The sequence below is a fragment of the Pezoporus wallicus genome, unplaced genomic scaffold (assembly GCF_028554395.1).
Source record: "Pezoporus wallicus isolate ANWC-B61680 ecotype Strahan unplaced genomic scaffold, APGP_CSIRO_Pwel_v1 contig_5863, whole genome shotgun sequence".
Taxonomy (NCBI): Eukaryota; Metazoa; Chordata; class Aves; order Psittaciformes; family Psittacidae; genus Pezoporus; species Pezoporus wallicus.
Genome location: NW_026635152.1, coordinates 266,228 through 290,334, shown reverse-complemented (window position 1 = coordinate 290,334; position 24,107 = coordinate 266,228). Strand labels below are relative to the sequence as shown.

General features: G+C 43.5%; 1 protein-coding gene across 5 annotated transcripts; it reads right to left on the bottom strand.

Annotated features, from left to right (window-relative positions):
• Window positions 1-1,840: 1,840 nt before the first annotated feature.
• SLC26A8 (solute carrier family 26 member 8) lies at window positions 1,841-20,995 on the bottom strand. 5 transcript variants are annotated; one of them, XM_057404055.1, is made up of 19 exons: window positions 20,750-20,995; window positions 17,652-17,791; window positions 16,892-17,008; window positions 15,860-16,017; window positions 15,274-15,438; window positions 14,441-14,590; window positions 14,143-14,225; window positions 13,626-13,773; window positions 12,609-12,722; window positions 12,452-12,529; window positions 10,908-11,003; window positions 10,265-10,371; window positions 8,534-8,603; window positions 7,392-7,484; window positions 7,172-7,306; window positions 5,280-5,621; window positions 4,024-4,078; window positions 3,717-3,895; window positions 1,841-2,613 (listed from the first exon to the last, which is right to left on the bottom strand). In XM_057404055.1, exons 1-19 carry the CDS (start codon window positions 20,914-20,916, stop codon window positions 2,425-2,427), a joined length of 2,586 nt encoding a protein of 861 aa, XP_057260038.1. In that variant the 5' UTR covers window positions 20,917-20,995; the 3' UTR covers window positions 1,841-2,424. The 5 variants fall into 5 exon arrangements, with proteins under 5 accessions (XP_057260038.1, XP_057260005.1, XP_057260032.1 ...); XM_057404033.1 differs by lacking the exon at window positions 1,841-2,613 and having other exon boundaries at window positions 3,758-3,895; window positions 4,024-4,131; XM_057404022.1 differs by lacking the exons at window positions 1,841-2,613; window positions 10,908-11,003 and having other exon boundaries at window positions 3,567-3,895.
• Window positions 20,996-24,107: the final 3,112 nt, after the last annotated feature.

The following is a 24,107-nucleotide window of genomic DNA, read 5'->3' as shown; positions in this document are numbered from 1 at the left end:
CTTAGCAAAGACAGAATCATCTTTCCACAACCAGCCTGGCACTTGTTTTTAAAGCAGAATAAATGCCCCAGACTATGCCCATACGTAACTAGTTTGTCTGGTCCTTCCTCCTTGCTTCCTGCGCAGTGTCACACACCACAGTGCGTGGCCACAAGAACTGCTTCTGCCATGCTCTGTGTGACTCCTGAGCTTCCCCCTCCAGCCATTTACACACCAGAGTATGACAATAATAAAACAACGGGGGTGTGGGTGGTTATATATGCTTTGCACCACCTGCAATGATAATGTGTATGTTTGAGGGTCTGTATCCTCTAGTTCAGTGCAATGGGAGATCTGTCTGGGTTTCCTGCTACAAAAACATTGTGGCATTACACAGGCTGCAAAGGACATGAAGAAGTTGCTGTGTGCCCAGAACAACCGTAGCTGTTGCAAGTAGGTCAAGCGAGAACGTCAAGCTGCCTGCAAACACTTAATTATAGACAGGCTTTTGAACCCCAACTTTGTGGCTTTTCAGAGGTGTAAGTCCTTGGCCATGGAGTACGTGCTTTGTCATTTCACAGCCTGTGTCCAGGGATTTGTGCTTGGCTCAACACAACAGCTTTGTGTACGGATGCGGGAGCAGGGGTATGGCACTGCACAGCTCTCAGGGAAAAGGACTGGGACTGTCTGGAATTCTTCTCAGCAAGATACTTGGTTTGCAACATGAACACCCATAATTTGAACACTGACGTCTGAGTTGTCCCCTGGTGTCCTGGGGTAGGGAGGTAAAACTCAAAACTTTGCTGAATGAGCCAAAAAACCACCAACAACTCTTAAGTTTGCAACAGAGACTTTCTATGTTGCAAACAGCTTGGGATGCCATTTCATCTTAAATCAAGACTGCTGTAGGAGAGCCAACAGAATCTGGAAATTAGGGCTATACTGTTCATGGGTTTTGTATTACTCTGTTTTGAACAGAGCCCAGAGGACCTTGGCGTAAAGCCACTGTCCAAAACAATGCAGGGAAGCATATGTGGTTTGAGAATTACTCAATACCATTTGAGCTTTCAGTTTTTCCTGTCTTTCATTCCAAAAGGTATGAGAGTTCCAGGACTCAGTTTCCTCTACAGTAAGCAGCTCCACACAGTAATGTGCACTAAAATCCTTCACCACTGCAGTTTTCACAGGCAGTGCTGTGGCTTCCCTCTAGAAACTGCTTGGAAGCAGTATGAATTTAAATTGAATATATATATATATTAGTAGAACTCACTGGAATAAATTACAGACAATTTAATACTAATATTACTATTAGCCATTGTATTATTGCTAAACTTTAGCAGCCAGGAGCAGCAGAATTCAGAGGAGCCACCTTGCTGTTGCTGCACATCCAGGAACCACATGATGACCAGCAGCAAAAGCCAGATCTGTTCACATGTTAACGAATTCAGCCCAGGGCCCAGGATCTGTACACAAAGGATACATCATTTAAACCCAATTTTGCCCTAAAATGGGGTCTGGATGGTATTTATACACAGTGCAGGCCATCCAGCTGAAGTTAATTCACCTGCAGCTCCTTGGCAGTTTGTGCTATGGGATAATCCTACAGATGAGGGCAGGGTGAAGCCTTGTGATGTGTACTGCTGGTATAAAACTCTTCTGCTTTCAGGGGAATCCTGCCATATGCCTCTGTACTAATATTACTGCATCCAACTCTGGCTGATCTCCAGAAAATACAACTAAGTGGAGTTTTTTATCAAGTGCTAACTGTATCTAAGGCTACAATTTTCCTGCTTCTTCAGAACAAAGTGAAGATATTCTCCCATTCTGAACCATTTCAGTAAAGGACTAAAAAACCATGAAAAAAAATTAGATTGTTTACTGGGATTTAGTTCTGGTGGATTAGAAAGGGACTGAGGAATAAATAATGCGCAGCATGTCATGTTAGGGCAGACAATAGTGTTGAAGAGTAACAGTAAATGTTTTCTTTGAAGCTTCACATCATTCCAAATGCATCTGAGAATACTCAAACTGCCTGCATGTTGAAATATGGCAGATTAATTTAACTTACTAACCAGCAATAAATATCTAAGAAGTGCTAGGTTAGGACATTTAAACTTCTTCAGAGTTTCAGAAAACAAGTGCAAATGATTTGCTAGAATTAGCTACAAAACTAGGAATTATCTCACACATTGAAATGTCTCTGCTTTCAGCATTGCTGGCTGGAATATCTATTGGAAAAGACTTGCAAATAATAACATAAATGTTGCTTTTTGTTTAGAACAGCACAATTACAGGAGGCATTAGGCTGTATATTTTAAGAACTCTGGAACAGGAAAAAGAGGATCAAAAGCTCATAAAAATCACCGGAACTGTTGCTTAACTGTACTTTTCTTCTCTCTGCTGAAATCCCAACTCTCCAGCAGTTGCAATTCAGGCCTTGCTGCTCTACTTCCATCTCCTCACCCAGCCTGGGTCCTGGAAATCCGATTGATAAGGTTGAGTATGATACTGCTGGACAGAGCTTGGACCTGCTTCATTTGGCGCTGAGCATGAGGCATCTTCATGCCAGTGTTTGTTGTAAGAGTTCTTTCCAGAGAAAAGATCTTTATTCTTCCTTGAGAGCAAACTTCTCCTCTGAAACATAACACAAATGTTACTGTAGGGGGTGGCCAAGCTGTTGAGCTGTTCAAGTGCAGCTCCTGTGCCAAAGCACCATCCTGTGTGCAGTGAGAAGGGGCCACAGCAGCACACTGCTGGGGGTCTCATGCACACCCCAGCCCAGCTCCATCCACTGTCACCTCCTGCCTGCTGGCTGCTCCCAACCCTCCCGTCCATGTCCAGGAAAGGGAGACTGGTGAATATACACTAGAGGGTGACACCACAGAAGGTCAGCATCCTTGCGGTAGACTATTCATAGAATCGTAGAATGGCTTGGGTTGGAAGGGACCTTAAAGTTCATCCAGTTCCAACCCCCTGCCATGGGCAGGGACACCTTCCACTAGACCAGGTTGCTCGAAGCCATGCCAGGATAGGGGAGTTAAACAAGTTTTGCCATGAGCAGCAGACTTGAGAACCCTGTTTTCCTGCAGTTTTGTGTTGGTTTTTGCCTTCACTCTTGGTTCCTTCAGCCATAGGACCCCAGCCTGGCTGTACACATAGCCACAGCTGGGTTCTTTCCCTAGGTGGAGCAATTACTGGAACCTTCTACTCAGAACAAGGGCTTTTCCTGGAACTTGTTCTGCCCTGTTCAAACTTGTCTGGGACAGCCAGAGAGCTCAAAAATTATTGCAGAATACAGACAGAAAGAGCATGTGCATAAACTTCAGTTCTTCAGGAAGTCAAGCTAGCACTGTCCTTCGCTTCCCCATCAGCCCCAAGGGAGCTGGTGTAGTAACCTCTGGAAATAAAACACTTGGAGCTTTTGCTCTGGCCTGGCAGGGTCCTTGCTCTGTCAGAGAAATGGAAACAATTTAAAATGCAAGAGTCATTCCCTGCCTCAAAACTCAGCTGGATGCTTTTCCAGCCAACACACAAAGATGCCTTTCCCCAAACAGGAATACAGGGCTCAAATAAACAAATGGGATTACGGACGCAAAAAGGTGAGTACCTGTGAAAAACCAGAGAATCCAAAAGAGCACCTGCTCTGCCCTATTTCCTCAGCCACATGACAAGGTTTAAGTTACAGACAGGATAATTTAACAACATAAAGGGCTTAAATGTTAAGCTAAATATTCTACCTCTTTCTGTTCAGGTGGTGGTCCTTCAGCGAACTCTCTCACAGCCTGGTCTAGCTCATCTGGCTTCTGATGCTTGTTCAAAGCAGCCAGCACAGCATCATGAAGAGTTAGAAAGAACCTTTCTTTGGTGATACAGCTGTCAAAGAAATCATTCTTCTCAAAGTCTGCTACCATGGAGGCTATAAAAAATGGGGGAAATAAATAAAGTAGCAAAATCACACCAAGTAGTACAGCTAAATCATTTCACTTAAGTTTAAAACTTATCCTTGGAGATAAGTCAATGTTAATAAACAAATACTGTACTCACAGTGACAGCCAGCTATAAGGACTGTAATGCCAATATTGTGAAACATATGAATGATCTGTGGAAAGAATTCCATGCAGGCATTAGAGCAATTCTCATTACACAAGTGCACTAGAAGGTGAAAGATAAACAAGGAAATAAAGCCTCTCTTGTAGTGTTTTATCTCCAAAGAAAACCCTTATTCCTGTATCTCAAATCCTGATTTTGAGTTCAGCATTCAACAGCCATCTACATCTGTGCCTGTATCTGTGTCTGTATTGGTATCTGTATATCTCTGTAGATCTATATATCTCTCTATATATGTACATCTGTATTACATATATCATATATAGTCCTTTAACTTGGTGTGAAAGGAATCAGATTTCAGAGAGGATAGATTCTCATCGTTTTCTCAATCCCTGACCCTTTGTAATTAAAACATCTCAAAGTTGGTTTGGGGGTTTTATTAAGTCAATTAAACTTGCTATTTCAGAGAATCACAGAATTTCAGATCATGGGGCTGGAAGGAATCTGGAAAGTCTTTGACTTACCCTCTTCCCCAGTGGAAGGGTCATTTAATGGGTAGCAAGTCAATCTTCAAGGATTTGGGGGCATTGGCTCAGTCCACAATTATTCCCAATAGGTGGGAATTATTAAAAACAAATCTTTTTATTTGTGTTTAATTAAACAAAAACTCTGAGCTACAGAGTTTGAGGGAGATGACTAAGAATCCACCTGGAACTGTATCTTGCTGAGAAGCACATCCACATGACATCTATTTTTACTATAGATACATCTCCATTGGCTCGGATCCCCACTTGAAGACTTTAAAGTCCCAGGCATACGTCAAAGAAAAGGCTAATCAGGGTTTAGTAACATCAAAATCACTCTAGGAGAAGACAGCTGGTGGGTTTATATTGGATGCTTTGAGAGGACAGCATTTTTTAATTGTTCAGTTAGAAGCAAAAATAAACAGCCAAAATGGCAAAAAAACCAAAGTAGACATTTTTATAAATGCCTTTTTAGTTTACATGATTCTAGAGTTGGTCACAATGGAGGACAGGGGTTTGCATCTCTTGTACGCATAGTGGGGCTTCTGTTTGTAAAAATAAAGTGGGAATTTATTGATTTCTGAAACTTCATGGATAAATCTAGTGCCTGTAAAGGTCAGCTGGAAGAGGTGCAGATTGTTGTATATCAGGAAATTTTAGGCTAACAAGAAGCACAAGACATTGGGTAAACTTCCAAGTTTCTCATCTCTGCGCAGTTGGGTTACTTACCTGTTGCAGTAAATCTGAACCTGTCAAATCCACAAACTGCACCATGCTGAAGTCAAAAATAATGGTGTGCACTGGGCAGGGCAGTGGCTGTTGTTCCTGATCAAAATGTACGGAGGAATTATCGATTGCAGAGCCCGGTGCCTGGCAGGCTCTTCTGTCCTGCTCATTCCTTCCAGTCCTAACCCCTCTGTGAAAGTCTGGGGATGCATCAGCAGCTCCCACCAGCAACGTCCTGGAGCTGAGTTTGTCTCCATACTTCGACCAACGTACCAAATTCACTGAAGATGATGAGGACTGGCTGTCTGTGGAATGTCGCTTCACCAGTTTCTCTCTATATAGTATCTAAGATGGAAAACAGAGAGTGCACAAGTGGGTGGACGAATGGGGTTGAGGAGGTGGGAATTTATCTGCTGCAAGACAGTGCTGTAAATCATATGATCATAGAATCATAGAATGGTTTGGGTTAGAAGGGACCTTAAAACTCCTCCAGCTCCAACCCCTGCCACAGGCAGGGACACCTTCCACTAGAGCAGCTTGCTCCGAGCCTCTGTGTCCAACCTGGCCTTGAACACTGCCAGGGATGGGGCAGCCACAGCTTCTCTGGGCACCCTGTGCCAGCGCCTCAGCACCCTCACAGGGAAGAGCTTCTGCCTAAGAGCTCATCTCAGTCTCCCCTCTGGCAGATTAAAGCCATTCCCCTTGGCTTGTCCCTACAGGCCCTTGTCCAAAGCCCCTCTCCAGCTTTCTTGTTGGCCCTTTAGGCACTAAAATAGTTCTCTCATGGTAAAAAACACATCTGAAATAACACTAAATATAGGACAAACACACAAGAGTATGTGAAGTAGCAAGTCATCTTGGGCAAGGCTCAGATGTGGTTAGCAGAGCACCTTCAGCCACCCTATAGTACAGTGGTACCTCATTCTTCCATACTGGAATGGCCTGGACTTCCAGTGGCCTGTGATACTGGAATCTGGAATACTTGTGACCTCTACCTTTCAGAAAAGAAAAGAAGATAAAAAGACGGCCTGTGACCACTGCCTTTCTGGGCAACAGAAGGCTGACCCTTACTGGCTGAGTTCTCTAGACCTTTGATTCATCTGCTTCTTGGACGGCAGCTGCTTACAGAACAAACCAATTTAATCATGTCTTCTTTCTTAATAGTTCCTTTTTCTAAGGCAAGAAAGGAAAAGCCACTGTCTGCATTTTTGTACTTCAGAAGATGATGTTAAATTATCTACCACATCCACTTCCTAAGGACCTTGGTGTTGCAGATGTGTTCCTAACCACTGTCTTTCAACCCATTTCTTGTACAATGGCTTTTACAAATCACATGTAACTGCTTGGGAAATATCTTCTGGAGACTGTCCATTCCATGAAGTCCCTTTCTAAGACATTTCAGAGAATTCAAATAAAGAGTATTTGATATGAGTGACTCTAGAAGATGCACAGTGAACAATTACAAATATGAGAAATCCTCTAAACATGATAATCTTATGATGATATTTATAGCTGTCCGAGGTATTTTGTACTTGCACTTGGCAGTGGAAGAAATTCCTCATAAGCAAGGGAGTTCCTCAATCTATAGGGAGAAATAAGAAAATCCCTACTTAAGCACCTAATTCTTGTAGCTGTGAAGAGAATATGTTGAATACTTCAACTGCTGGTTAAATTTGTCCAGTAAGATGAGCTACTATTACTCTATCACATAAAGTATATGTAAAGAAATACAGTGGTAATGGTTGCTTATTTTCATACAGCAAATATATATATACTTTATATATACATGTACAGCCCTTTGGGGCTGTACTGGCAAGTTAAGCATGGTTTCTTCAGTAATGTAAAACCAGGCACCTCAGAGCAACAGACTAGATAAATACACTGTTAAAGCTGACCGTAGTTGGAGGTAGAGGTGGATCATAGACACAAAAGCATGTACGATCTTCTCTTCCCCCTGTAGTGGCAGCCAGACGATGTGAACTAAAAGCCCTCATTTCACTTACATCTAGAGGCACTGTTTTCACATCCATCTGAAAAAGAAAGGCAGATTTGAGTTTTTATCTCCTTAATGCAGGTTCTTATAAAACTTCTGCTGACTGAAAAAGTGGTATTTACCTTGTTCAACAAATAGGTTTTGAAGCAATTCATGTTGGCAAAAGAGATGGAAGAACAGCATTGGAAGATTTTGATTCCTTCAATCTCCTTTGCCTGTAAAACAAAAGTTGTATCTGTTAGGGTTGTAATCAGCAGAAGCTGGTTTGCCCCTACTGACTGTGTTGTAGCCTGCAGGGTGCTACCCTAAGGATGGAGTCTGGCTGGTCTCACTGTTGACTACCCTGGCAGTGGCATTGGGAACACACGTAATGAGTTCAAACTGAAACGGGAAGTTCAGGTTAGATCTAAGGCAGAAGCTCTTCCCTGTGAGGGTGCTGAGGCACTGGCACAGGGTGCCCAGAGAAGCTGTGGCTGCCCCATCCCTGGCAGTGTTCAAGGCCAGGTTGGACACAGGGGCTTGGAGCAAGCTGCTCTAGTGGAAGGGGTGCCTGCCTGGGGCAGGGGGTTGGAACTGGAGGAGCTTTAAGGTCCCTTCCAATGCAAACCATTCTATGATTCTGTGATTCTCTTGCAATTAGAAACATTCCTCCAGCAGATCTATCACAGCTGACACTTGGCCGCTCTGATATAAAATAAAGCAAATTATTTTTACTGCTCATCACAGAAAACATACACTATATCTTTGTCTTACTAACCTTGTCCTTACATTAGTCTATTTTTTGCAAACCATTAGCATAGCAATGGGAATGTACCCACATGGCAAAGGCAAAACTCTACTGCTGTATTGTCTACCTCTGTATGGTGCAGGTCTTGAAAAGAACGTGTTAAAAAGGTCCTGCCTGTTTTCCCATCACTGGGAGAACCTGTGAGTCAGTCTAGTACATGCACAGCCACTGTGAAAACACATGCAGTATGGACAAAACCAGACTGAGAAAGGCAGTTCAGCAAAAAAGAAATGCCAAACAGCTCTGGAAAGGACAGCAGAGCAGCTTCCACCATGGAGGCAGCAGAGGTGGACAAGGCACTGCAGAGGCCTGAGCAGGCTGAGCGAGGTATATGCATCACTTCACACTGCAAGTACTTCAGTGTTCTTCAGATTTTTGAATCAAATGAGCTGACTCTGAATGATCACCCCCAGGCATTGAAGGGAAGAAGCTGGATTACAGAGAAAGATGAAACATTTCTTTTTTGTTTCCTCTTACAGCTTTGTAGTCGGATAAACTTCTATAAATATTCGTGTTTGGAATCTGTCCCAGCATCACCGTCTTCATCCTGAAACAAGAGGTTTATTAGGTTTTCACAGAGAACCAAGAAATACCATCTGTTCCCAAAAGGTTGATCTCCATTTCTCTCCTCTCCACTAGATACACCAACTGTAACTTAGAGGGTGTGAGTACAAAAAGTTATTCACTCATATTCAGGGTTCTTTGAGTAGGGGAGCACTACACAAGCACAGCCTTCAGTCACACTGGTGTCCTCAAGAGTGTATAATGTCCCATTTCTACCACTGGAACATTTGGGTTATTGTTATTACACTAGAAAGCATGTTCCCTTTAGTCTCCCCACAGCTCTCCTCAAAGATGCATTTGGTGGAGGCAGCTGTAACCTGTGCTTGGAGCTGCACATAGGCTGGATCTGATCCAGAGCTCATGCAGAAGCATTAACTCAGGGTTTTGCCTTGAAGGAGAATCTCCTGGTTTGGGGACCATGCTTTGCTAATGGTGCTGCATGATTCTGGGGCAAGTTCTGGTTAGTTTGGGGCATGAGTAGAATAAACATGTGGCTGGCTGGCTGGCTGGTTGCTGGGGAACTGGAAGACTGTACCCTGGTTTATGGAAAACTGTTGTCAAGACACTATTCAAGGCAATCTGTTTGCAGATAACTTCCCATGTTTTTTTGAGCATAATGCCTTCACTGGTAGGAAATTGATAAGCACTAATGTATCCTGAACGTACTATGGACAACAGGGAAACTTAACTGAACTGTGGCTGCAGAAATGCCCTTTCACAATGCTCATTAAATGCCAAGGCAAACCCAAGAGCATAACTGAGCAGAGCTAATGCAGTGAGTGTCAGACAGCAACTGAAAGTCTTCCTGGAGGTATCCTCACAGAGCCACTCTCGATCAGGTCATGAGCAGTTCAGTATTTGCAGAAACTGAGTTACTTCCTAACTCTTTCCATGTTGCTTGAGAGGTTTCAGCCTACCCAGAGAAGCGCTTCCCTATCATGGCAAATCTCATGAGGTGTGGCTTGGATTTATGAATGATTTTCCCATTTGGATTAGCAGCTAATAAACTGAGTAATGCATGCCTGACATAACTTCCCTCCCCTATCACAAACTGAGTTGACGGGGAAGATAAAGCAACTTGGTAGATGGCAGTGAAGACTGAGGAATGTATTTGAAATAAAGGTACAACATCTCATTTTATCCCTATACAAGTGTGTATAGAGATCACCTCTCCTGGCTGATGCCTACAGTACAATAAGCCGCCTTCAAGAGCATGAAACACCTGAAGAAGGGACCATAAACTTGAGGAGTTTACTGGATGGTGACAGCAACAGGTTAGATGTAAGGAAGAAGTTCCTCACTGTGAGGGTGCTGAGGCACTGGAACAGGTTGCCAAAAGAAGTAGTAAATGCTCCATCCCTGGCAGTGTTCAAGGCCAGGCTGGACAGAGCCTTGGGTGATGTGGTCTAGGGTGAGGCGTCACTGCCTCTGGCAGGGGGTTGGAACTGCACAATCTGAAGGTCCTTTCCAATCCAAACCATTCTATGATTCTATGATTCTGTGATTCTATGAGTAGGTCATCCAGAATGACCTGACTTAAATATTGATGAAGATGAAACAGCTTTTTCACTGTCACATGTATAACTCTCTCTAAAACATCAACTCAAAAAAACCCCAGTATTTTGTTTTAAAAGTTATAAGTACCTGTGTAACCTAATGGTGATAAGGAGGAACGCGAATCCTGTGGCGATCACTAAACCCATATCAAGACCAAAACAAAGCACTGCAGCAAAAGCTACCAGCCAAATAACCTTTGAAGGAGAGAGAGAGAGAACATGAGCATTAAAAACATGAAAAATTATCTCTAACTCAGCCCTAGCATTTACAGACTGCAGACAATATAAAGGCCTGGAAATGGTAATATGTGAAAAACTTTGTTGGCACATCTAGACCAACCCAGTCCTGGAAGCAGCTGCAAACATCGCAAGTATCGCAAATTCCAGTTCAAATCTTGAGACGTTTTATCAGGGCCTCAATAGTTAGGAAAACCTACATCATATTGAGGGTCTTTATAAGAAATCCTGCACAAGAGCTGACATGAGCATGTGACTCTGTCTGGCGGCTTGACAGTTGCCTTCTTAAGGGATCTGGGAAGAAATAATAATTTTTCCCTCATAGAATGAATTGAAAATTGATTTGAAGAGATAGCAATACACTTTTCTTCAGGACATATTTCAAAGGACCCCTTTCCCAAGGGAATGGCCACTGCTTTGCCCTGCCCTTGTGAAACATCCATTTCTCCCTTTAAGACACATCCCAAATCCTAGGTGGTTTTCTTGGCACTTACGAAATGATACAAATCCTGTCTCCACAGCATGCGGATGTCCCGAAAATTTTGAAGAAAAGGGGACACGTTAAATACCACAATAGCAGCCAGGATACACTGTGCAAATCAAAAGAATAACATCTATTATTTTGTTATTTTTTTGTTTGTAGCCACAAACAGATACCCATGACAACCTGCTTGAAGTTCAAATCTTATCATAGCTTTATTTCCATCATTAGACATTAGGCAGAAGTTCTTCCCTGTGAGGGTGCTGAGGTGCTGGCACAGGGTGCCCAGAGAAGCTGTGGCTGCCCCATCCCTGGCAGTGTTCAAGGCCAGGTTGGACACAGGGGCTTGGCGCAAGCTGCTCTAGTGGAAGGGGTCCCTGCCTGTGGCAGGGGGGGGAGCTGGATGAGCTTTAAGGTCCCTCCCAATCCAAACCATTCTATGGTTCTATGAGTCTATGATTTTATGATTCTGTGATCCTCTTGCAATTAAAAACATTCCTCCAGCAGATCTATCACAGCTGACACTTATAGATATGTATAACATTCCTCTGATCTGCAAACCAACTTGAAACCAACATATAATGATTTCACAATTATTTCTGCCAATACAACTTGGACTTCCTCTTGCAATGCTCTGTGTAGTTTCCATTACTGAGTACTTCTACAGCACTAGGAGAAAGGCCAACACTATCTGCAGCATTGCAAGTTGCTGTTTCAAAGAATGGTTTCAATTTGCACAGGCAGTTCATGGCCAGATTTAAGAAGTTGTCTGACACCATTTGTTGAAACAGACTCTTAGCAAAGAGGAGGAGACTGAAGGGAAGTAGATGGTTAAATTCTGTTTTATCGACTGGTTTTGGGAAAGGGATTTATTTTCCCATCTTACAAGGAGGCCAGGAAAAAAATGTCAGGAATTGGTTCCCTAAGAAAACTTACTGAATAAAAGGAAAGTCTAGATAAAAATATAAGGGGAAAGTGGAAAACTGAGTACAGTCAATAATCCACAATAACAAAATGTTTATGTGTATTGCACTGGCAGTGCAAAATCCACAGAAGGCAGTTTAAGACTCCATGGTTTTAAAATAAACCTCAAAGACTGAGATAGAATCAGAGCTACTAAACCCAAATTTCCATTTGAAAAATTTTATTTACACTAAAGATTTTGAAGCACCCATCTTGGAACTGCTTATAGTGATGAATTTGTTACACAGATGTGCAAACACTTCAAGATGTGAAACTAGAAGTGAAACACAATGTTAAACTTACTGAGACTGGCAGTGAAATTGCAATGCAGTTTTAGGCCATGAAGCTCAGCTTGTACTGATTAGTGAGAGATGGGAGAGATGACATACCCATTACCTAAGATGCTGGCCTGCTGAAATTTAGGAGTGTTTAGAGTCATTGCTTTGGTTTGGCCCATCCCTGAAAATAATTTAACTCTAGAGCCTGATTAATCCTTAATGATCCACAAAAATCTTCATATTACGCTTAGAAAAACCTTCATTATATGCCTAAAAGTAAGTAGGCTGCTGCTGGAACTACTTCAGGTTCACTTACATTAGGTATCATCTGGAAAAAGTGTCCTAGCTTCAGCGCAATCACCAGCATCACACATGCTCCAATCGCTGCTGCTAACTGAACAGAAATCCCACATCAGACAGGCCTGGCGGAATCATTTACTTCCTTGTAAGTAAAGTCTGAAAACCCAACTCACCTGTGTCCTTCCACCTGTCCTCTCCTGAATGACAGTTCCAGAAATAGTACAGCTAACAACAAAGCTTTTGAAAAATGAGCTGCAGATATTGCATAGCCCCACAGCTATGAGCTCCTGTAAAACAGACACAGAAGGAAGCACAGCAAACCCCAAACAAGTGACTTACCTTCATAGAAGTAGCTTATCAGGAATGCCTTTCCTTCTGCTCACGCTTACTGGTTGCTCATTTGTGCTGCTAAGCTCATTAAACCTTCTGGAAAGCAGGGCTAAAGGACCTCTCTTAAAACACAGCTGAGTGTTGCGTGGGCCAAACAATTCAGTTCCTCTTTTCAAAGAAACCCACCTAGAACCCCAAAGCTATGAAGCACTGACTTTTGAGCTGCCAAATGGCAAATCTCAGTATGCAGCATAGTGCACCTGGAGAAAAGCTGAGTGGAGAAGACATTCCCTTTGCATTTATCCCCAGAGGCTTTGGGAACTCAGGTCAGCTTCCTTACTGGCTTAGTTCCATTCTAGTAAAGATCCAATGCCATCATAACAAGCTAAACATGCAAAACACCTAATGCTAACTCTAGCACACTGGAAGCTAACATGGTTTTAGCTTAAAAGCCTCTCAAACACTAAGCAGAGAATCCATATACTGGGATAGCAGCCACATACAGAGAACAACTACAGCTGCTCTGGCCATTTACAATTCCAGCTATTATGCTTTTACAGTCTCATGGATTCGTGAGAGCAATGGTCCTCCATGGTCAGTTACAGTACTACAAGTGCATGAGATTCATCCCAATCCCTGTGAATATACAACAGCCTCTTGGTCAAAGGCAGCCGTGTTTTTGCCTTCATATTATTGGCTTACAACATCCACTTTCCATAGGAAAGGGTAACAAGTTGTTACAAAACCATCATCTGGCATATCCATTTGCATTTCTACCACTGTCAGGTAGTTAGTGGCTTTGCAAATCAAATTCAGCTTGTTTCTTCTCCTAGGAAATTTACGTGTAGTTGTGTTCTCACCTGATTGCTGGCGATATGGTAGCTGTGAAGTGAAGCATACTTCTCCCCAACAAAAACAAGGAGGAAATAGCTTACAATAGCAATGGAGAAGGCATGTAGTATGACCTTGTTCAGGTTTGATACATCTGGCACTGCAGGAGGCAGAAACCTGCAGAATCAGAAAACAGATGAGTTTAGACCTGAGCTCTGTCCACAGTAACTCCAAATCCAGGATCACCATCACAAGCACCCTGCACCCCACACAAGATGCTCTCAGTCTGTAAGACTTGTACCTCACACAAAATGCAAATTCCTTCCTCTGTGTGCTAGACAAAACCTGAACCTAATGCAGAAAAATGTTGATTGAATTCTACATATGCTTGGAAATGCTGATGCAGTTAAAACTTTTGAAGAGCTATTCCTTTAGTTGTATGTGCCAGTAAAATCAACCCATGTCAGATTTCAACAACAGGCTGAAACATCTATGATCTCTTTCTTATCTCAAAAGTACAACCTCATAAACAGCAAGATAACTAACCTCTGAGGAATCATACTGATCACAGCATTATTAGATTCAGCGTGAAGACGAATGCAATTAGAAATAATGGTGACTGTGATAATCTGGGAAAGAAAACAAGAAACAATACCAGAGATTAGACAGCATTTGCTCATGAAGCTGTACGCAATCTCTGAAAAGTAGTTAATTCTGTAGGGGTATTTAAAGGACTTCAGCACAGATTCGGTGTGCAAGGAATATGTGAAATGTTTTGTGAAATAAAGTATATTATATGCTCTGTTAGTTGTGTTATTTCAGTGGCATTCTGAAGATCACTTACCAAGAGAAGCTCCATAGGAAATGCCATAAGACTACGTTTATAAACTATCCTGAGTGATGCGGTGACTTGTAGTACAGCCATGCTAAGCAAAAATAGCAATATGCTGGTGGCATTAGCCTTTGGGATAGCCAGGAAGAAATGATATAGATTCTGAAAAAGAACCATCACAGAGCGGATCAGAGCAGATAATACAACTATGTTTATACTGCAGGAGGCTGACATAGGCTGCCCTGACACTTGAACTCATCCTCTCTGATAACCGTGGGATCTTCAGTTAGAAAAAGAGAGATGCTAAGAGCATAAAAGCGTTAAAAATGAAATCTATCTTGTCTATCTGCAGATACAGATTTGCACAAATAGCTCAGATCTACTACTGTCATTCTCTCTTCTACACAACCTTCCTGTCAAGCTGATTGACATTATTAAAGTAAATGAGAATGAATTAGCTTTAACTTGTCTTTAGCTCAGAGTCTGCTGCTTTCTTGTCAGAAAGATACTGTGTGCCCAACAGCTTGCCCATGATCATCTATTGAGGAAAAAAGTACCTTTTCCTCTAACCTTTGCCTTTCTACAATTATAGAGGTGCTGAAAATACATTCTAAAGCTATGTAAGTAATTAAAATATGCACACAGCCTTTTCTTCTTGCATCTCACACAATAGGCTCCCTATATAGTTCAAGCCCCCGGGAAGGTGAAGTAAACCACAGCTGAGCCTGGCACAAATATCCCTTAACAACTAAATTAGAATGGAGTTGCCTTCCATTTCTGAAGCTATTCTTTTCTTTCCCTTCCAAGAAACATTCATTTCTTTGACTAATAATGAATTGACTCACACAGAAAATGTCCAGGGGCCTTGCAGGGATGTCAAGCACGATGTCAAAAATAAAGGTAAGCTGTGCTACAATGACATGCACTGCTGCTGCAGTGAGGCAAGCATTGATGAGAGTCTTCGGCATGTATGTTTTTACGAGCCCCAGGCAACAACAGCCCAGCAGCAACTGCATGGAACAAATGAGAAGCGAGATGTGATATAATTCTCAATGTTTAAACCCACTCTTCTTGTTTTCATGTGACTCTTCACTGCCACACATGATGGACAGTTATTTGAACACACCATTTTCATTACGCACAATTAAGTAAGACACTGCCAAACCAAAGCAGGAGCAGTTCACATCAAGTGTGTGAAGTTATGGAGGACTACATAAGCATCCACATATTGCAGAGCACATGAATCTTAAACCCACCATTTCTTTTCCACACAGCATGACAGGAAGAGACAGATCTTCCTGTCCCACTTTGAAATATGCTGAGCTCAGTCTTTGTGGTACAAATACACAAGCAGTTCCAATCCTTCCATTTGTATGAAGAATGCACATAAGGATACATCAATTAAGGATATAAAATAGATTCTTCCTCTACCTGAATGATGCCAGTCAAAAATGTTACTGATGCACTAAGTGTCAAGGCCTGAGAAGGGTCTGAGTAGTTGTCTGGTGAACTATTAGAGGACAAGGTTTGGTTGAAATTAAGAGTCTTCAGAATGTTTGTTGCTGCCATATTTAGGATGCTGAATGAGCCTGGAACCAACAGAACAGAACAGAAAATGGAACTGCATGACATGTTGCAACAAAGCTTTATCTTAAACCCACAGAACCATCTCTTCCCTCCACCATATGCCTGTGCAGTATGAGACAGTCTATTCTCATTCATATATATATATTCCAAATATGTATCATTAATTTTTACTGTTTCTGAGTAAGTACCTAAAGTTTTCAAAGTCCTGTCTGAAAATTCGAGATTCCTATCATTATACAAATGACATCTTCACTTTGTCAGATGCACAACAAGAAGATTTTAATGTAAAGTATAAAAAATTGAGCTGCCTGGAAGAGTGAAAAAGAGAGAAAGATCTGCAACATTATCTAAGAGGCCACAGCTCCACATAAGCACATAGTACGGTAACATGAAAGGCCTTCTCACAAATAATAGCGTTTTAATAAACTAGCTTCTGAACAAATCAAGAGTTCTGTCATGTCAAGAACTGCATGTAGAAGACCATGCAGAAGCCCAGAAGCCAAATCATTATTCACATCCTGGGGGTAAATGTGAAGAAGCTTCCACTGGTCCTTTATGTAGGAGCTGTGTATGTGACACTCCAGCATCTCCCTTGCACTGGTGTGAGTGACACAGGAGCTAACACATCCTCAGAGGTACAAAGGACCTCACAGCTGAAGCATGACTGACTTGGTGGAATTCTCACTACAGATGAGCTGCAGAAGTGGAACAACAATGAACTGAGAATCTTGGGGCCTGGATTCTCACCTCACCTAAACAGCATCCGCCTCTTACATGATACAGATAGGGTATCTCACCTGCTTTTTGAAGCAGCACGGAATATAGTCTCCAAGTCCTGTAGAAACATTTCATAGTACAAAACAAAACAAAACTCACCAATTGAGATATGATGTGAAGTCCCAAATATAACATACGTTATGGAGCAGCAGAACGCGGAAAGGAAGCCATTGGTATTTGGCAGAGGTAACCTGGTCAGCCAAATTCCCAGAAGCCCTGGAAAGCAAAGATCTGTTTCTAAAATCAAGTACATTGGGAAGGTGCTCTATCTTTGGTTACTATTTTAAAGGAAAATTTTGCTGATAAAAACCTGACAACCTTTACAAAAATCCCAGTTCAGGACCTGATAAAGCCAGGACAGTTAGTGACAACAGCTATTGTCTTACAACACGGCCCTTGCTAACTAGAAATCACAGAAGGGACACCTTCCACTAGAGCAGCTTGCTCCAAGCCCTGTGCAACCTGGCCTTGAACACTGCCAGGGGTGGGGCAGCCACAGCTTCTCTGGGCAACCACTCTTCATTTAGGCCACCTATTAGCAGGGGACTGTGCATGTGAGTATCTAACAGACCTGATTTTGCAAGGCAGATTTTAAAGACTGTGTTATTTTGTGTGAAGTATAGGAAAATGCTGCTATTAGTTTGTATTTTGAGTAGTGTCCTGTCCTTGAAATGACACCATGTAATGTCTGATTATAGAAAAGAAGATCTGCAAATATGCAAATAAAGAGGTTAATGATTTAAGGAACTTCCCGTGCAACCTGATGATGTTAGATAGAACAGAAGCACACACAGAAGATAGATTATGAAAAGCATGATATACCAAAGGAAACTAGTGTGTTTTTTTTTTCTCTGCCTACCTTGAGGAATCTGAAACATCCCAACACTTAGGCCTGCATGTAGATCCCTCATGATCCATTCTCTGAATCGATAGGAAAACAGCCAGTTCAGGATAGGGAACATCATGAGTATCATCTTTCTGAACCTTCTCCAAGAGAATCTGAAAAGACCCAGGTAACCTAAGCCACAGGCAATGTCTTTTACAGTCTCTGCAGTGCTTTTGCACAGGCTCACGCTCTGCACAGAAGCCACACAGCTGTGGTAGCTCTCTGCAGGCACGGTGTCCTGTGAACCACATAGGCATCAGCCTCCCATGAATCCAGCTGGCACCCAACATGGATCCTACACAGGCACCCCCCTGCTTTTGCATGCCATTCAGATGAACTGCAAATACTCTCATGTGCATTCATATGACAGTCTGTCAGCACTGAATGTATCAATTACTTGACCTCATTAACACCACAGACAAATAGGAGATGGTGTTTTGATTCCTCCTGTCCTGATCTGGAAGAAAAGCATATAAACACCACATCGGGGGTGGCAAAAAACCTACCCCATCTCCAAAAAACCAGTTAAATGTTTCCTGTATGACATGATTGACTAACGGGATGGAAGCAGGACTTGGCCTATGTGATTTAGTTTGTGGATATGGTTTTGAATCAGAATTTCCAGTAGGTAAACTGACTAACCCCATGACCCCATGCTCCTTCTTCCCCTTTTCAATCCCTTGGCAATGTTTGTGATTTTTTATTTACAACCCAAATATAAGTGATGTAGCGTCTGCCCAAGGCTCCTGGCTGCCTTGTGCAGTGGCTGTGGGGACTGAACCCAGGCGACATCACTTTGTTGTCAAAGGTGACTACGCACCAGGCTGACAAGCAGATACAAAATGGAGAACAGAGGAAACACACAAGATAGGGAAGTGGAAAAGAAACAGGGAAAAGAGTATGAGGTAGCAAGGCAGACCCAGTTCTTCAATGACAAGTTGCAGGAGAGAATAAAGAGATTTTCTTATTTAGCATTGAGTGCAATGATAAAAGTTTCCAATAATATTAGCTGTGACTTTAAAGCAAAATTCTCCCTCTGATAGCTGGGCAAGACTTATTTTATTGCACCAGGTGTTTCTGGGTGGACAGACTTTTAATTCTAGACCACATGTTGTAATTCTAAACAATTCAACCTTTTTGACCAAGTCATTTTATTTCTCTGACTCATTTTTTTTTTTGTATTTAAAGACAGCACTGGAACAGAAGGCTATTGCACAACTTGAAGAATCTCACTATTACAGAGATTAATCTAGATGACAAGTCTTCCTGGTAAGTGAAAAGTAGAAAACACAATAGCAACTCAAACCATGGCTCCATTTGCCTTCACTTATCACCAGGAAATTACTTTACAGCAGTGTAAATCAGACATGACCCACAGTTTTAGGCTGCAGTCCCACATGGAGCTGAGCTGATGTAAGAGCTAGTTATACGGAAAGAGAGAGGTCTGGCTCTCCTACCTTCCTTTCCCTGTGTGGTCCTGTCCCCTCTGGTATAGCAAGCTGATAGATTAGCTCACTACACCTTGTGGAACCTCACCCATAGTAGACTTGAGTCTCAAGTCCTGCCAGGGTCTCAAGACAGTTTAATTTTCAGTGTATGTTCAGTGTAAATGCTGAAACAAAGTCCAGATAAATGATGAATCAGAGATTTTGTATTTACTTTCTTAGGAGGACTGTGTGGAGTAGATATAGCCATAACCATTGACAGTCCACTCTGGATACAAAAAGTGACTCAGAAAGAAAACTGAGATACTTGTTGTCATAGAATCCCAGACTAGTTCGTGTTGGAAGGGACCTTAAGGTTCATCCAGCTCCAACCCCTGCCCACGGGCAGGGACCCCTTCCTAGATCAGCTTGCTCCAAGCCCCTGTGTCCAACCTGGCCTTGAACACTGCCAGGGATGGGGCAGCCACAGCTTCTCTGGGCACCCTGTGCCAGCGCCTCAGCACCCTCACAGGGAAGAGCTTCTGCCTAAGAGCTCATCTCAATCTCCCCTCTGGCAGGTTAAAGCCATTCCCCTTGGCCTGTCCCTCCAGGCCCTTGTCCCAAGCCCCTCTCCAGCTTTCCTGCAGCCCCTTTAGGCACTGGAGCTGCTCTCAGGTCTCCCCTTCAGGAGCCTTCTCTTCTCCAGGCTGACCCAGCCCAGCTCTCTCAGCCTGGCTCCAGAGCAGAGCTGCTCCAGCCCTCGCAGCATCTCCATGGCCTCCTCTGGCCTCACTCCAACAGCTCCACGTCTCTTGTGTGCTGCTGCCCCAGAGCTGGATCAGGACTGCAAGGGGGGTCTCCCCAGTACGCAGCAGAGGGGTAGAATCCCCTCCTACGTCAAACTAAACTAAAGGGGAAGGTGATGAATGGGCATCCTATTTTTTATTATATTTCCTTTGCTGGTTGAACATCAGGAATTCTCCTCTGCTGCCAACAAAGCAGCACAGGAGTCTCACTGCCAAGTGGAGTTGCAGGCTACATTCTGGTGAGTCTGCAGGACTTCTATGGCAGAAGAGATGTTTCTATTACCAGTAAAATGCCCAAAAGAGAATTGTGTCAGATAGAAAGATGAGGCTGTGGAAGCTTTAATGCCTTATCAGTACCTTGGCCTCACCCACTCTCCTCAAGAAACACAAGAACATAGCTCCAAAATAATGAAAAGCAGTTCAGTCAATCTCAATCATACCATGGTGCAACCTTCCATGTCCTCAGCTAAGAGGGAACCGAAAAAGGCTCTTGAAATGTAAGAAGTATTAAAAGGCATAAATCAGAAAACAGCAAATGAAAGCCTGTGTCTGACAGAAGCAATGGATACAACTACAACTGCTGGCAGTTTCTCTTTACACTTCATCTATCCTTCTCTGTCATAATCCTGAAGTGAACAGATGCTTTTGCAGATTGCAAAGACCACCTTTGGTAGTGCAGCAGTCTTGCATGCTTCAGGTGGAAGCTGCTGTAATTGGGTGTTCTGCTTTGGTTACCAATCAGTGCAGTTCAGCATTTTAGTTAGCATCTTTTTTTTACACTTGAGCTTGAAGATTCTCCTTGGTTTCTTTACCCCTGATAAAAACCTAGCATTGAACTCACCTGCAATACAGCCGTCTGTTCTTTCCTGAGATTTGTAGGTCTCTCCCCAAGGCAGAGGGCACTTCTCTTTCATAGTATGCCTGCAAGTGTTCCTCAGTCTGTATTTCTCTTTGGACCCTGTAAGCTGCTGGTTGCCTGCCAGTGCCCATGGTGTTGTTGAGCGCCATGGTTTCCTTCTGACCAGAGTCAGGCACATACAGAGGAACAGCAAACGCTGGAGACCACCAGAAACACCTTCTTGGCACTGAGACTGGAAGAAAGAAACAGGATCACTGATGAAGTATCTACTAAACCCAAACCAAAAAGTGTAAGTTTTTGCCCAAAGTAAGTCCTGTGAAGCCAGTAGTTACAGCAGGGATAAGCAAGGCTCTGGAGACTGAAATCCATGAAAGACATGCTGCTCTTGGGATCAAACAAATCAGTTGCCAAATCAGTTGTAGGAATACCGGGTCCTTCTAGAACTTGTCTTGTTCTTATTTGTCTTGTTCCTACTTTTCCTAGGGAAAAGCAGCACCCCTCTGTTTTGTGATCCCAAAAGCAGGGCTGTGTTTAGGGAACTAAATACAGTCACTCTCCATAAACTTATCACAGCTGAGGAAACAGTTTGAATTCTCCTTGTTTCCAATCTTGGGGAAAAAAAGGTTGAGTCTGAATCATACAGAGAGCAGCTAAATCTGTGGCTGTTAAAATGCCACAACTTGCTGTATAAAACTGGTATCTGATACCATTCAGCTTTTTAAATCCTGAAAATGACTGACTTGCATTCCTTAGAATTTTAGCACCAGGAAGGAGATCTGAATTCAATCACTGTCTCTCAGAATAGGTAAGTTGTGTGTTCCCAAAGTGAATACTGAATAAAGTAAAAGGCCGGTGCAAGAGCAGATCTAAGATGAAGTTCTCATACCAACAGCTGAGGCAGAAAATAAATTCAAATCCAGAGCTACCAAGTAAAAGTGAATTTAAGAAGGGTGGTGACATGTAGCAACATACTTTTTGCTATGGGCAGAACTAAGAAAGAGGAAATATAAAAAGTCTGCAAGTAGGCAGTTGAAACTCTACTCAGAATGCAGTTTAAGTTTCGAGTAAAAATACTATAGAATCATACAATGGTTTGGGCTGGAAAGGAACTTAAGATCATCCAAGTCCAACCCCTGCCATGGGCAGGGACACCTTCCACTAGAGCAGCTTGCTCCAAGCCCCTGTGTCCAACCTGCCCTTGAACACTGCCAGGGATGGGGCAGCCACAGCTTCTCTGGGCACCCTGTGCCAGCGCCTCAGCACCCTCACAGGGAAGAACTTGTGGCTAAGTCCTAACCTGAACTTGCCCTGTTTCAGTTTGAACCCATCACCCCCTGTCCTATCACTGCACTCCCTGATGAAGAGTCCCTCTCCAGCATCCTTGGAGCCCCCTTCAGACACTGGAAGCTGCTCTGAGGTCTCCATGCAGCTTCTCTTCTCCAGACTGAACAGCCCCAATATTCTCAGCCTGTCTCCACATGGGCGGTGCTCCAGCCTCTGATCATCCTCATGGCCTCTTCTGGGATCATCCTCATGGCCTCTTCTGGCCTTGCTCCAAGAGGTCCATGTCTTTCTTATGTTGGGGACACCAGAATTGCACACAGTGCTGCAAGTGGGGTCTCATGAGAGTAAAGGGGCAGGATTACCTCCTTTGACCTTCTGGTCATGCCAACCCAGGATATGGTTGGCAAATCATTGGGATTTAAGTTTTCTCCTCATCTTTAATTTCCTGACCCACCAGGATCAGTTTTTATAGGTCTAATGCTTTGCATCACTGAGATCTGCTACTTCTGATCCAGCAACTCAGTGTAGTATTTACTGTCTTGTGAGACCTCCACCAACACATACACAAGTCCCAGTCATTCTAAACCACAGAGATTTAGTAGTAGGCAAGTCTCAAACACCTTCCCTAGGGCACAGCTTCTCCCTCATTTTAAAGAGGAGATAAATCAATGTCTTTCACAGATGAATTTAAGAGCCATTTCTTTCATTAGCTTTTTATAACCAGTCCACACATTTGAAGCCTGAGCTGACATCTTTGAGCACCATCTCCTCTTTTCAAGGCTAGGTAATCAAGAAGCAAAATTAACAAGATGCTAGAGTTGGCAAAGTGAAGGTATTGAAAAGGCACACCAAGAAGTAGTTCTTTGTTAGATGCAAGCAGTGGTAATGAACAGTTTTTCACTCCCGTTATTTGCACTTCAGTGATGGCTCGCAGCAGCAGAGGACAGGGTCCCACATTATTATGCTGCACAGAGAAGGGTTTTGCTGTGGAAAAATGTTTTTAAAACAGAATACGTTTGTCCTGCACAGGACTGCAAATGAGACTCATCTTCTTCAAACTTGAGGTCAAAAGCAATATTTCCTTAAACACAAATCCCTATTTGCTGTGATATTCCTGGCCTATACAATCACCAGTGCGGCAGCAGGGCCAGGGCAGGGATTGTGCCCCTGCGCTGGGCACTGGTGAGGCCGCACCTCGAATCCTGTGTTCAGCTCTGGGCCCCTCACTGCAGGAGAGACATTGAGGGGCTGGAGCGGGGCCAGAGAAGGGCAGCGGAGCTGGTGCAGGGCCTGGAGCACAAGTGTGATGGGGAAGGGCTGAGGGACCTGGGGGGTTCAGGCTGGAGAAGAGAAGGCTCAAGGGGGACCTGATGGCTGCCTACAAGTGCCTGAGAGGAGGATGGAGCCAGGAGGGGCTGGGCTCTGCTCCCAAGGAACAAGGGATGGGACAAGAGGAAACGGCCTCAAGCTGCCCCAGGGCAGATTTAGATGGAGCTGAGGAACAATTCCTGCCCCAGAGGGTGCTCAGGCATTGGAACAGGCTGCCCAGGGCAGGGCTGCAGTCACCGTCCCTGCAAGTGTTCACACAGCGTGGAGACGAGGCCTCAGTGCCCTGGGTTAGTGGTGGCCTTGGCAGTGCTGGGCAGTGGTTGGACTGGATGAGAGTAAAGGGCTTTCCCAGCCTGATTCATTCTATGATTCTGTACTTACAACCTGGTGAAGACACAATGGGCTCCAGTCAAAAACATGCTTAACCTGTAGCACTTGACTTCATGAAGTCTTAAGCATGTACTTGAAAGCAAGCACATACCTCTCTTTGATACTGCAAGGCCTACCACAGTATCGTCTATTCTTGAAACACACACAGGAAGATCAGGGCAATCTGGGCAGGGAGATCGTCGCTCGCCCCATTTCACCGGGCTTCCAGCCACTGGAATGGAACAAAGCGTCCACAGGAAGAGCTTGTAAGACTTTATAAGCAGTAGAGCTGCAATTACCCTGATTGACACGGGGCGGGCTGCTGCTCTGCAGGAACACCGGCAGGTCACCCTGCGCC